Source organism: Oncorhynchus clarkii, chromosome 7, assembly GCF_045791955.1.
Source record: "Oncorhynchus clarkii lewisi isolate Uvic-CL-2024 chromosome 7, UVic_Ocla_1.0, whole genome shotgun sequence".
Lineage (NCBI taxonomy): Eukaryota > Metazoa > Chordata > Actinopteri > Salmoniformes > Salmonidae > Oncorhynchus > Oncorhynchus clarkii.
The window spans coordinates 54,899,232-54,911,764 of NC_092153.1; the positions used below are offsets into that span (position 1 = coordinate 54,899,232).

General features: G+C 41.4%; 1 protein-coding gene across 1 annotated transcript; it reads left to right on the top strand.

Moving 5' to 3' along the window:
• Positions 1 to 419: 419 nt before the first annotated feature.
• Positions 420 to 3,749, top strand: LOC139414325 (small nuclear ribonucleoprotein polypeptide E). The gene is made up of 5 exons (XM_071162243.1): positions 420 to 599; positions 912 to 938; positions 1,101 to 1,163; positions 1,288 to 1,366; positions 3,489 to 3,749. The coding sequence occupies exons 1-5, from the start codon at positions 546 to 548 to the stop codon at positions 3,542 to 3,544; spliced, it is 279 nt and encodes a 92-aa protein (XP_071018344.1). The 5' UTR covers positions 420 to 545; the 3' UTR covers positions 3,545 to 3,749.
• The last annotated feature ends 8,784 nt before the right edge of the window (positions 3,750 to 12,533 follow it).

The following is a 12,533-nucleotide window of genomic DNA, read 5'->3' on the forward strand; positions in this document are numbered from 1 at the left end:
TGCTCGGGTACCACTTGCCGGACGTTAACAGAGAGAAGTCTGGAAATGTTCCGAGCCATCCTCTGACAACGCGTGCTATAGAGTTCATGGATGGCAGGAAGATCGCCCCAGTGATATACTGAGTCGTTCGCACCACCCTCTGCAGAGCTTTGCATTCGAGGGCGGTGCAGTTTCCGTACCAGACGTTGATGTAGCCATTCGATATACTCTCAATGGTGCAACTGTAGAACCTCTTGGGGATCTGAGGGTCCATGCAACATCTATTGAGCCTCATGGGGAAGAAGAGGTGGTAATACATTCCTCATGAACCAGGGGAGGTGAAGCGTTCCCCTTCAATACAGTGCTGTGGTTACTGCCTCCCGCCTATAGGGGCGCTGCAACTTTGAGGAGAGTCAACTCTTTGCTTGCGCACGCGGAAAGCAGGAAGCGCGCCATTGAAGAACCACAACGTGAATATTTCCTTGTCTTCCTTCGAGTGAAACGTTTTGACAATTGTTTTTAGGACAACAAAGCGTAAACCCACAAAGCTTAAACCCATAACGAGGATGGCGTACAGAGGACAAGGACAGAAAGTCCAGAAGGTTATGGTGCAGCCAATTGTATCCTTTCTTGATGAAAAACTTAGTACAATATTTTGCCCTAGGCTGCGTTTCATTCATTGTTAGCTACCTACTATTAGTGGTAGTTAGCTACCTACAATTACTTTTCTGCAGCTAAACATTGGTTTGATTAACGTTAATTGCATATTTCTGAAAGCGGTTAGCTTGTCCAGGAACACAAATAGTGTAACCTATGATGCGTGCTCTATTATGTTACGTTAGCTAGCCAACAGTAACTCCAGAAAACATGTGCAGTCAAATCAGCCAGTTTGCTAACTAAATGTTTGACACAGTTCCTTGACCCTCCACCAGAACCTTATTTTCAGGTATCTACAGAACGTAAGTTTCATCCTTTCATATTTTCTGCATTTGTCAGATGATCTGATGGCCGTGGTTCTTGCGAGTTGCAAATGTGGTAGACGTCATGCTTTTATAATACATTACAATCATTAGCAATCTCCTCAAATATAACCACAGCCTCTCTCCCTCTTCTCCCTGCAGCGCTCTCGTATCCAAGTGTGGCTGTATGAACAGGTGAACATGCGGATAGAAGGCTGCATCATCGTAAGTGATCATCCTTCGGTATTTCCTCCTTTATTCTCTTAGCCAAAGCACCTGAAACTACACCAGGGCTGCTGACACCTAGCAAGATGTGTAGTTGAAAGCAACAAACCTCTCTCTCTCTCAGGGCTTTGATGAATACATGAACCTGGTTCTGGATGATGCTGAGGAGGTTCACATGAAGACCAAGAACAGGAAGCCCTTGGGTAAGTCGGTGTTTGCGCGCACGTGGTTGTAATGCCGCATTCATAACAAGTGGGAAACTTGGAAAAATACTACTTGTAAGCTGGGAACAAGTTGTGTGTTTTGAAAACAAATGATCGTTTTCAAAAACCATATTAATAAATGTTGTGTTGCCGCCTGAGTGGCACAGCGGTCTAAGGCTACAGTGCTAAAGGGGTCACTACAGACCTGGATTCAATCCCAGGCTCTATCACAACCGGTCGTGATTGGGAGTCCCATGGCGGCGCACAATTGGACCAGTGTTGTCCGGGTTAGGGGAGGGTTTGGCCAGGGTAGGCCATCATTGTAAATAAGAATTTGTTCTTAACTGACTTGCCTAGTTAAATAAAATGTACATGCTGAAAATGCTGTTATTGAGTTCATTGTCGTATGCCTCGATCATACCTACAGCGTCATTACGCAAAATGGTACACTACATCATCGGGATATGCGTGCAACAAAAGTTCGATATTCACCTAATGCTACCATTTCTGTCAAGCTGTCTACGCATACAGTTTGATGCATACATTTGATAAATCCAACGTATGCACCACACAACGCACTGCAACTGCCTCTGCAATGTTGCAAGGCCAACGCAGCATTCCTTTGGAAATGAATGTACTTCTGGTGTACCAAAATGCAGTAATGCTGTTGGTGGAATCGAGGCGCTAGTCTGTGAAGTCAGAGTTCAGCATGTGGGAGAAGTCGGAGCTCAGGAACTATAGGCGAGTGCCCGACTAGTTATTACCGGTTGGAGGGACGTTCAAGTTGATTTTTCCAAACTGGTTGTTTCTGGGCCCAGTTTCCCAATATAATTTAGGCCTATTGTTCTTTGTTCTACCTTGTTATTTTTTTGTATTTCATTGTTAATTATTACGGCATTGTTGGGTTTAGAGCCTGCAACAAAAGTATTTCACTGTACTTTTGCATGTGACTGAAAAACATACGTTTCAATGATGTACCTTTCCTTACAAAGGCCAAATCTGTAACATGCGTTTCCCAAAACACCACACAGGAGAACAGTCGGTAAGTGCTTTGTTGAAGCGTGTGTCAATACTTATAGGATTAAAAGAAAGGCAGTGCTGCCCTCGGATCAGTGTTCCCAATTCAAATCTCACCTTAACATTATAATTATTTCAAAATACTGACGATGGATCAGCTCCTAGAGCGGTATTTTCACCTTCAGCTGCAAATAGAGGCGGCTTATTCTAATGCTTGCCCGATTACAAATGCACTAAATTACTCATTTGGCACATGATTGCGCACATTAGGCCTCACATCATGAAATATATTGAGACAAATTACAGACCGTAGCCTAAACGTAGAAAAATGTAACCAAATGTATTTCAATATGATTGAAATGGGCCTATAGCCTGCTGTATTTATATTTTAGGCATTAGATTTAGATAATTTTCAAATGCACGTTTAATAACTATAGTTTGGTGAATTTGGTCTCTTGATGCTTCTGGGAAACTGGACCCTGGACATTTTTCCGACTTGGAACAAGCTAGGTGGCATAAGATAAGCTACTAAAACGCTGGCTGGCCTGCCTTAAGAAAAGTGATGCGGACAAAACAAGCAAATGCCTCTTCTGAGGGGAATTGCAATATCTACGTCATTGCCCAGAGCCAATCAAATGCAGGTGTTTAACAGACAGCACTGCCATTAAAATGCATTATTCGATATTGAAGTCAACGAGATAAGATTAGGAAGGATAGCCCTTAAGACTAGTCTGTGACCAACTCATGGTAAGCCCTGTCCTGCACGTTGGACTAATAGGATGCCGTTGTTGACACTCCATACTAGATTGTCTTCTAGGGCCTATTAATGCCATTGGATTGACAAAAACCACAAGTTGAGTAAGGACTTAAAATAAAAAAAGTATTCAGCTTTCTTATTAACACCTTTCTCTAGTTACTTCTCATATGTTGTCGATGATCATACAACTTTCCTTTTTTGGCAGTCTGAGCAAGTGTGTCCTATCAACCAGTCTGGTCATCATGACTGTTGGCTGAAGTGTCACTTACTGTAGGCTTATCACATGTCTCTCCATCTATCCTCACTTCTCTCAATTCTTCCCTGTATCTCTCCATCCATCTCTCTCAGGGAGGATCATGCTGAAAGGAGATAACATCACCCTGCTACAGAGTGTAGCCACCTAACTCAACCCAAAAGGACCAAGTCCATCCATCTCCAGCCGACATACATTTTCTAGGATATTTCTTTCCCCTTTTTGGTATTTTTTTTTTTTATGTTCGATTTTTTTGCTAACAATATTGAAGCTCAATGGTGTTCGTGTTACATGAATAATGTAATTGTTTATTTTTGCCAACTATTCCTCTGTAATAAATGTTTTGTTATCTGAAATATCTACTCAACCAATTACTCGTTAGTTTCTCAGTGGGAACATAGTTACCTGTAACTTTGTAAAGAATTGTAAAAAACAAATTGAAATAAGTTCAGCTGTTGGGTTGCATGGGCTACTGATTGAGATATGCTTCTAGATGTATTTTCTTCTCCTGCAATATTGACTTTCATAGCCACACACACTGAGTGTAGAAAACATTAGGAACACCTGCTCTTTCCATGATTTAGATTTACCATAGGAATCCAGGTGAAAGCTGTGGTCACTTGTTAAATCCACTTCAATCAGTGTAGATGAAGGGGAGGAGACGGGTTGAATAATGATTTTTAAGCCTTGAGACATGGTGTGGGAATGTGAGCCGTTCAGAGGTTGAATGAGCAAGAGAAAATATTTAAGTGCCTTTGAATGGGCTATGGCACCAGGCTTGAGTGTGTCAACTGCAACGCTGCTGTGTTTTTCATGCTACACAGTTTCCGGTGTGTATCAAGAATGGTCCACCACCCAAAGGACATCCAGCCAACTTGACAACTGTGGGAGGCATTGGAGTCAACATGGGTCAGCATCTCTGTGGAATGCTTTCGACACCTTATAGAGTCCATGCCCTGACGAATGAATACTTTTCTCAGGGCAAAAGGGGGTACAACTCAATATTAGGAGTGTTCCTAATGTTTTGTACGCTCTGTATTTCTGGACTGTGACAATACATCGATGGTCCACCAGGAGGTGATATGCCCATACAGTATTTCAATGAAGCTCGCATAAATGTATGGATAGATTTTTCAACAGGGATGCAATACTTTTTCTCATTTCATTTTGAGAATCCAGGAAATGTTGCTTGCAACGACAGTGCTGACTGCCATTATGTCAATCATCATTACCATGCATCTTATCGTAAATGACCAAAGTATTCCCATATGGTTTTAATAGACTATTATATAAAGCACGACCTGGCCATTTCACTGTTGTGTACAATATACCTGTAACACATGATCTTGAGTAGGTCAGGAAGGCCAGCCTTAAAGGAAAAATCCACCCAAAACCACTCATTCCTTTAATTGACAGTGTTAAATAACACATATGAGAACAACTATTATTTATTAATATTATTCGCCTAAACAAACTATCAATTTAGGAGTCTACAATTTCACCATGTTCAACCTGCAGATCGATGTGCCTCAGAGTGTAGTCTGGCATTTACAACGGCATATCATTTGAGGATATGGGAAACGTTGTTTATGTTACGTCAATGGGCATCGCGGTGCATTCTGGGTAATTCTGGGACCAGGAGCGCCCTCCTTCATGGAGTGAATGGGAGTCAATTGGGCGCTAGCTCAAAAACCCAACATTAGCACAAATTTCATCAAGAAGTACAACATTACAAATCTTTTCAGAGGCGTGAGATTATCTTGCTATCTGTAATAGTTTTGGAATTGTGACATGACGTACTTTTGAGGAAAATAGGCGCATTTCTAGACATGTACACTGATTGAAAGCGATTGCGTGACGATTAGCTTAGCAACCGCGTGATGCAGCATGACAACGTGAAAGCGATTGGTCACAGTCTGCTGGATGGGGCATTACACGTCCCTTCATTCATTTGCTTCCTATCTCCTTTGTATAATATCTCTGGCAACAGTACCATGCAATGCACCCTGGACTAAAGAAGCAGAGAAGTAGGAAAACTGTGCTATACCCTCTGTTAAATGACACATTTATCGAGGTACACCTATCGCAAAAATATGATCAATGACTCATTCGAGAGAAGACATCTTCCCGAGAAATGACATCGGCCAGTATTGAAATCTGACATGTATGCTAGACGTTTTCGCGATCTAAACGTTGTATTCATATTAACTTCCAGTGTAGTGCGGGGACTTTATCACAGTGCTACGTCATACCGGACGGATTTCTGCCCGCTCTTCTCCAATAACTCAGATGCATATGAAAATATGAAATGACCCAGGTAAAAGATAGAACATCACTCATAGATGCACGAAACAATGTAGTATTCCAGATGTGTGAGCCTTTCCTTTAAATCTGCAGTTTACAATAATATAAACATACAACATGTGATGGTAACGAGCAGCCGAAGACAGACCGGAGTCCACAAGTGGGAGAAAGAAAAGGAGCAAGTAGCCTCGGCAGCGAGGTCTGAGGTGTCGTCTTACGGGAGTACAGGAGGGGAACCCTGCGCCTCATCTTAGAAGGAAGGCAACATGCATCGTTGTCAAGTGCCAGATGACCCTCATTGTGCTATGAGGAGGAATGGGCTGGCTCAATGCCACGCCTCCCACACCTTCTTAAGTCCGACTAAGAACAGTGAGACTCTACAGACGTTGGCAATTGACCGTCGCACTGGTGCAGTTCTAGCAAACAAGTTTTACTAGAGGATTTCTCTATGTAGTAAGCCAATTGAAATGATTTTAAAGGTCTTCACCAGACACACACACACAGTCACACACTTATACATATGTAGGCCTACATCTCATCCGTCTTTCCTCAGTCTTTCCTGTGTCTCCCCCTTTCAGACAAAGGAAACAGTGCCTGGGTCAGATAACCAACCCCCCTCTCTCTCCAGAGACCACTTCCTGTTGCTGTGTGTGTGTGTCTGTCTTTTCTCCCCCTTCTCATCCGTCTGACCATCCCTAAGACACCTGACCCCTCTCCTACCTCAGCCTGGCTCTGCCAGGTGTGGGTCTGTATCCTGCCCACCTCCCGCTCTCTCATTCTGTCTGTCTATTCATAGCACCCTCATTGAACATGTTTTGGGCGCAGACTCTTGTATTTCTTTCAACATCTGCTCTCTCTATGGCCTGTATCAAAACTCCATGAATAAATGTTATGCCGAAAGTTCAAATACATAACATCAAGGCAGATGTATTCTAATGTGATTGTTATTTCAAACTCTGGGTGGCCTTGGTACCTATTCTGATTCTCAGGGTAGTTTGTTTGTTAGTCTGTGTGTCCCAGTAAAGCCAGCACCCATTGATAGCATCATATCATGACCTGGACAGAGACTAGGAAAGAATAGAACCAAGAGCTACTTGATACATTGTTATTATAGTCATGTTTGTTTATTCAAAACAGAGATGTTTGGTTGGTCGGTTTATAAAAAATGTATTCAGGGTACTTTCTTTGGGTTTTTGTGTGTTTATGTGTGTTTAGGGTGGGTGGGTGGTATTATGTATTTGGACTTACAAGTGGAAAAGGAAGGAAAACAATTACACAGAAATGTGTCAGACTTATGACATCAGTCACTGGCCCCCAAAAAAGCACACATTGAAATTGAAAAATGTTTTACCTTTAACTTACTGTATGAACATACAGTGCCTATTGAAAGTCTACCCAAATCAAATAACATTTTATTTGTCACATGCACTGAATGTAGGTGCATGTGTCGACCTTACTGTGAAATGCTTATTTACAAGCCCTTTTAACCAACAATGCAGTTTTAAGAAAAATAAGATTTAAGAAAATATTTACTAAATAAAGTAAAGTAAAAAGAAAGTAACGATACGAGGCTATATACAGAGGTACCGATACGGGGGTACACACCCCTAGCACAGTCTTCACATTTTGCTGCCTTCAAATGAAATGTAAAAAGCGATTACGAAGATGTCTTTATTGCGTATGTTTTCACACGCCAGAGTTAATACTTGGTGGAAGCTACTTTGGTTGCCTACAGCTATGAATCATTTTGAATAGTCCGACTGAGACTGGACCACTCAGGACCACTCAACACCTATTGGAAAGCCATTCTGCTGTGTTTTTGGCATAAAAATAATTCAACTCTATCCGAAGGTTATGTATTCAGAAGACTGAGGCAGGGTTTCTTCTAACTTTTTTTATCTGGGCTTTGCTCTTTCATATTTCTTTCCATCCTGACAAACTCCCCAGTCCCTGCCAGTGACAACCATACCCATAACATGATGCTGCCACCACAATTCTTCCAAATACAGAGGGTTTGTGTGAACACATGCAGTACACTTTTTTTTATCTGTGTCAGAAACAAAAAAAGAAAGTAGGAATTAAATGTTTTGACATGTCTTTGTAATGTAAATTGAATATGTTCCTTACAAAGAAATGGTTAAAATGAATCTAGCCAGACTGCTATTATCCATTCCTAAATCAAACTGGAGCAGCAGCTGCAGCTAGCGATAGTTTGTGGTAATGCAAATAGTGCTTACTGTGTCTGGTTACTGCATGGTGACGGTGTCAGCAGAAAGAGACAGCCATCTCTGTCTTCAGGGTGGGCTGCGTTATTCCTCACACAAATCTGTGGTGTGTGTGTGTGCTTGCAAGCGTGTGCATGCACATGTTTGTGTGTGTGTGAGAGAGAGAAAAGGGGAGAATGTGTGTAAGTGTGTAACGTTAAACAACATTCAATTAGCTAGTGCTTGGCATGATGGAGTGACAATAATGAATTGAGAAAATTTGTAAATACTGTACCTTGGATGACTTCAGGATGTGTTTTTGACTCTGTCTCTGTATGTTTTTTACCTGCCAATCAATCAAATATACAGGTATATGTATTACCTTTGACCTATGCAGGGATGTTTCGTGTCAAACAGCCATCTGTCACCATCTCTGACAGCATCCAGGAGAAGCTCTCAGAACAGACCTGGGGGACTTCCAGACCGTTCACCTCAGGCAGACAGACTTGGTCATAGCAAAAAGTGAAAATAACCTGTTTTCAACTTGTTCACACTCTTTCTATCAAACAATCCATTGAATGGCCATCGGCTTGAACCTGTTTATAAGGCTCTTATCTTGTTTTCACAGGGCCGTCGCAATGCACAATACACACTTATTTTCCCCCCAATTAACACTGTGAACAATACGCAGGTCCGGTAAGGCCTTTTTGTTTGAAATAGGGTTTGTGAAAATGAGGAAATGTGCAGGATTTTTCATTGTGTGACTCTTTGGCTGTAACACACAGGATCTGATCTACAGTGGCAGGGTGTTGAGGCCAAACCTGTACCAGAGGTGTTAGAAAGTCACCCCAAGGTTTTGGGAAAATAGGCTGCAGGAATCATATTAACACAGGCTACCTGATTCAGCTACTTATGATGCCTTATCGAATCTTGATTATCAATTAATCAAGATCTTGATATTTTATTGAATCTCATGTATTCGGGCAGCACAGACACAGTAGCTCTTCTGGACCAGAGTTAGTGAACCAGAGTTGGTGACCACTGATGTGGTTTACTGTGTTCAAACAAGGTTTGTTGATTCACTTGTGAATAGATTATACTACTTATCTCTTCATAACTACCATGTGATTTCATTACAAAAAATAGATTTCCTACATTTTCTCTTGACATCTGCAGGTATATATAGCTTTATAGCACCCTATGATGTTACAGAATGAGACATATCTCTTCAGATGATTTACTTCCTGTTTTATCTCATGAAACTGACAGCTGTTTAGCACACATACTGTATACACACACACATACACACTGGCAGTGGTTCCAAATGAAGTGCCTAAATGTGTTGAACAAAAGATCTGCAGGGGAGCGAAAGGAGAAGCAGAGTAATGAAATTATAACAATACGGAGAGAGGGAGAGAGAAAGAGAGTAGGGTGCGGGTGCCACAATGGCAAGGAACAATCGTGCCGCGTCAATGGAAAAAGAGGTGGGGGAGGGCTATCTGGACAATAATGCCGGTGACAGGAGCACAATGGCTGCAGTGTTTTCAATTAGACATTATCTCATAGACAGAGTGGCAGGTTTCATTGTGTGAGGGGCTATTTCAGGGCTGGCTTTGTGTGGGGCAGTGCCGTACTCACCTCCCCTCAACCCCACCACCCCCCTCATCCCTGCCGAGAGACTGTACCCCTCCTGCCCCCCTATCACTGGCGTAGCACACACCCTCACAGCTCCCACAAGTCGTGGGGAAGGGGCCCTCGACTTTTATAGACAGTGCCTCTATAATTATTGGGACAGTGAAGCATTTCTTTCTTATTTTGGCTCTATACTCTGGAAGTGTGGATTTGAAATCAAACAATGACTATGATGTTAAAGTGCAGACTGTCAGCTTTAATTTGAGGGTATTTTGATCCATATCGGGTGAGCCATTTTGAAATGACAGCACTTTTTGTATGTAGTCCCCCCATTTTAGGGGACCAAAAGTATTGGGACTAATTCACTTTATGTATTTAAAAAAAAAAAATGTTTTAATGAAAAATAGAGAAAATGTATTAACCCATCCCCCCCTCTTTGGAGGACAAATATATATTTTCGTTTTTTTTCCTACAGCTTTTCTGCTACATTTGGTTTCCATGTGCCATATATTTTTCAATTGACCTATGATGTCCTACCAATGCTATTTTGTAAGGTTAATTGTAAGTGCGCGGTGTGTTTTTTTGAACCATTCCTGAACCTGTGACCAGAAACAAGCTACATAGGGGAATACCAGAATAAATGATCTATTGATTCTGTCTCTTCGCAGCAAAATCTACAGAGCTGAGATTGTTGTATGCCTCACATATATAGCATTCTGTTGGTGGCAAGAATTGTATATAATCTTTTAAATTTAAAAACTCTTAAGTGTTGTATCAAGTGTTTTTTGAACCAGTTCACAAACCATGTGCCATGGAATCGTTACATAAAACATCTCTCCCCATTTATTTTACAACCTGTATGGCGCAGCTGTCAACCTTTTTGTCCTCAAATGAAACTGGTATATTTTTCTGTTTATGCCAATTCCTTTCAGCCAATTTGTATCTTTAATATATGGCAGGCAAACAAGTTCCCTACCTTCTCCCTTTTCCACTTTCCTCCATTTTTGTGGTAATGCTGCAATCAATTGCTTGTAAATTTGGATTGAGCAGATATTCCCATATATTTTTGATAGCTGCGTATGTGACAACTCCTCTGTTTCTATTCATAATATCATTAATAAATATAATAAAATAAACACATTAAGAATGTTTTTTTTATTAATCAATGTGCAGTGAAATGTGTTGTTTTACACGGTCAGCCATAGTAGTATTGCACCCCTAGACCAAATTAGGGTTAAGTGCCTTGCTCAAGGGCACCAATAGATTTTTCAACTTGGATATTGAAACCAGAAACTTTTCAGTTACCACCGAATGCTCTAACTACCAATGCTACCTGCAGCTCCTTTTGTGCCTTGTTGTAAACAGGATGCTTGTTTTGGAATATTTTCTGCACAGGCATCCTTTTCACTCTGTCAGTTAGGTTAGTACTGTGGAGTAACTACAATGTTGTTGATCCATCCTCAGTTTTCTCCTATCACAGCCATTAAACTCTAACTGTTTTAAAGTCACTGTTGGCCTTATGTAGTAACGGGGTGTATTGGTACACCATCCAAAATGTCATTAATAACTTCACCATGCTGAAAGAGACGTTCAATGTCTTTTTTCCCTTCTTTATACCCGTCTACCAATAGGTGCCCTTCTTTGTTAGGCATTGGAAAACACCCCTGGTCTTTGTGGTTGAATCTGTGTTTGAAATGCACTGCTCGACTAAGGGACCTTACAGATAATTGTGTGTGTGGGGTACAGAGATGAGGTAGTCAATCAACAATCATGTTAAACACTACTATTGTACACAGAGTGAGTCCATGCAACTTGTGTGACTTGTTAAGCACATTTTTACCCATGAAGTTATTTAGGCTTGCCAAAACATACTTGTTGAATACTTGTTGACTCACAGTTCAGCTTGAATTTGTAATTAATTTGATGATGGTGTCTGACAGAGTTAACATAATCCAGTTAGTTGCTTCTTATGAGGAAAACAAATAATAATTAGGAGGTTGTTCCTTTACATGGTGTGATAGCTAATACTTTGGTCTATCAAAATATATATTTAAAAAACATTTAATATTAAGACACATATTTGTGGAAATTGTCCCATTTTTCAAAAATCTCTGAGCTCTAAAACAACAACATTCTCTCAAAATGTGTAAAATAGCATGAGATTAGCTATAATACTGCACATTCTTCTCTCTGCCCCATGGAAGGAGAAAAAACCCTAAGGAGGCCTTGCTTGGACCTTGCGTGGGTGCCCCACAAAACTGCCCTACGCCGCTGCCCTGAGTGTGTGTGTGTAACAGCAGGTTGGTAGCACCTTAATTGGGGAGGACGGGCTCGTGGTAATGGCTGGAGCAAAATAAGTGGAATGGTATTAAATACATCAAACACATGGTTTCCATGTGTGTCATTATTATGAGCCGTCCTCCCCTCAGCAGCATCCACTGGTGTGAGTGTGTGCCCGTGGAGAGGGAGCAGATCTTTACGTGGCTTGCTGTTTGCCTTATGTTAGGGCAGGGCACGGGAGAGTGTGGGTGGTTACTGGGGCTAGACTTTAGACAGAGAGATATATAGATAGTAACAGAGAAATAGAGAGATAGTGAGAGAGACAGAGAGAAGTTAGATAGACATTGATTTCACTGTCTTCACCAGTGTTCTTCAAAACAGGCTTCAAGAGCGGCATGGTGTGCAGGCTTTTGCTCCAGCCCACCACTACCACACCTGACTCCACCAATTGAACAGCCATATGAGGCTTGACAAGCACAAAGGCACTGGTTTGAGGCCTTCTGTTGGCTATCACCCAAATTGTTGTCACAAAAAGATTGGCTGTCACATTATAACAGTTTATTTTAAATTCTGTGCATGAACTAGTATAACGATCAGCTCAATCGGGTCACTGTGGTCTGTTTCAATAGGGTAATGTTTGTGATAGGGAGTGTTACTGCGGCAGTGTGTTTTTCCGATGGTAGATGTGTTGTTTTGCTCGAATTTGCGGAAGCGGTGTTG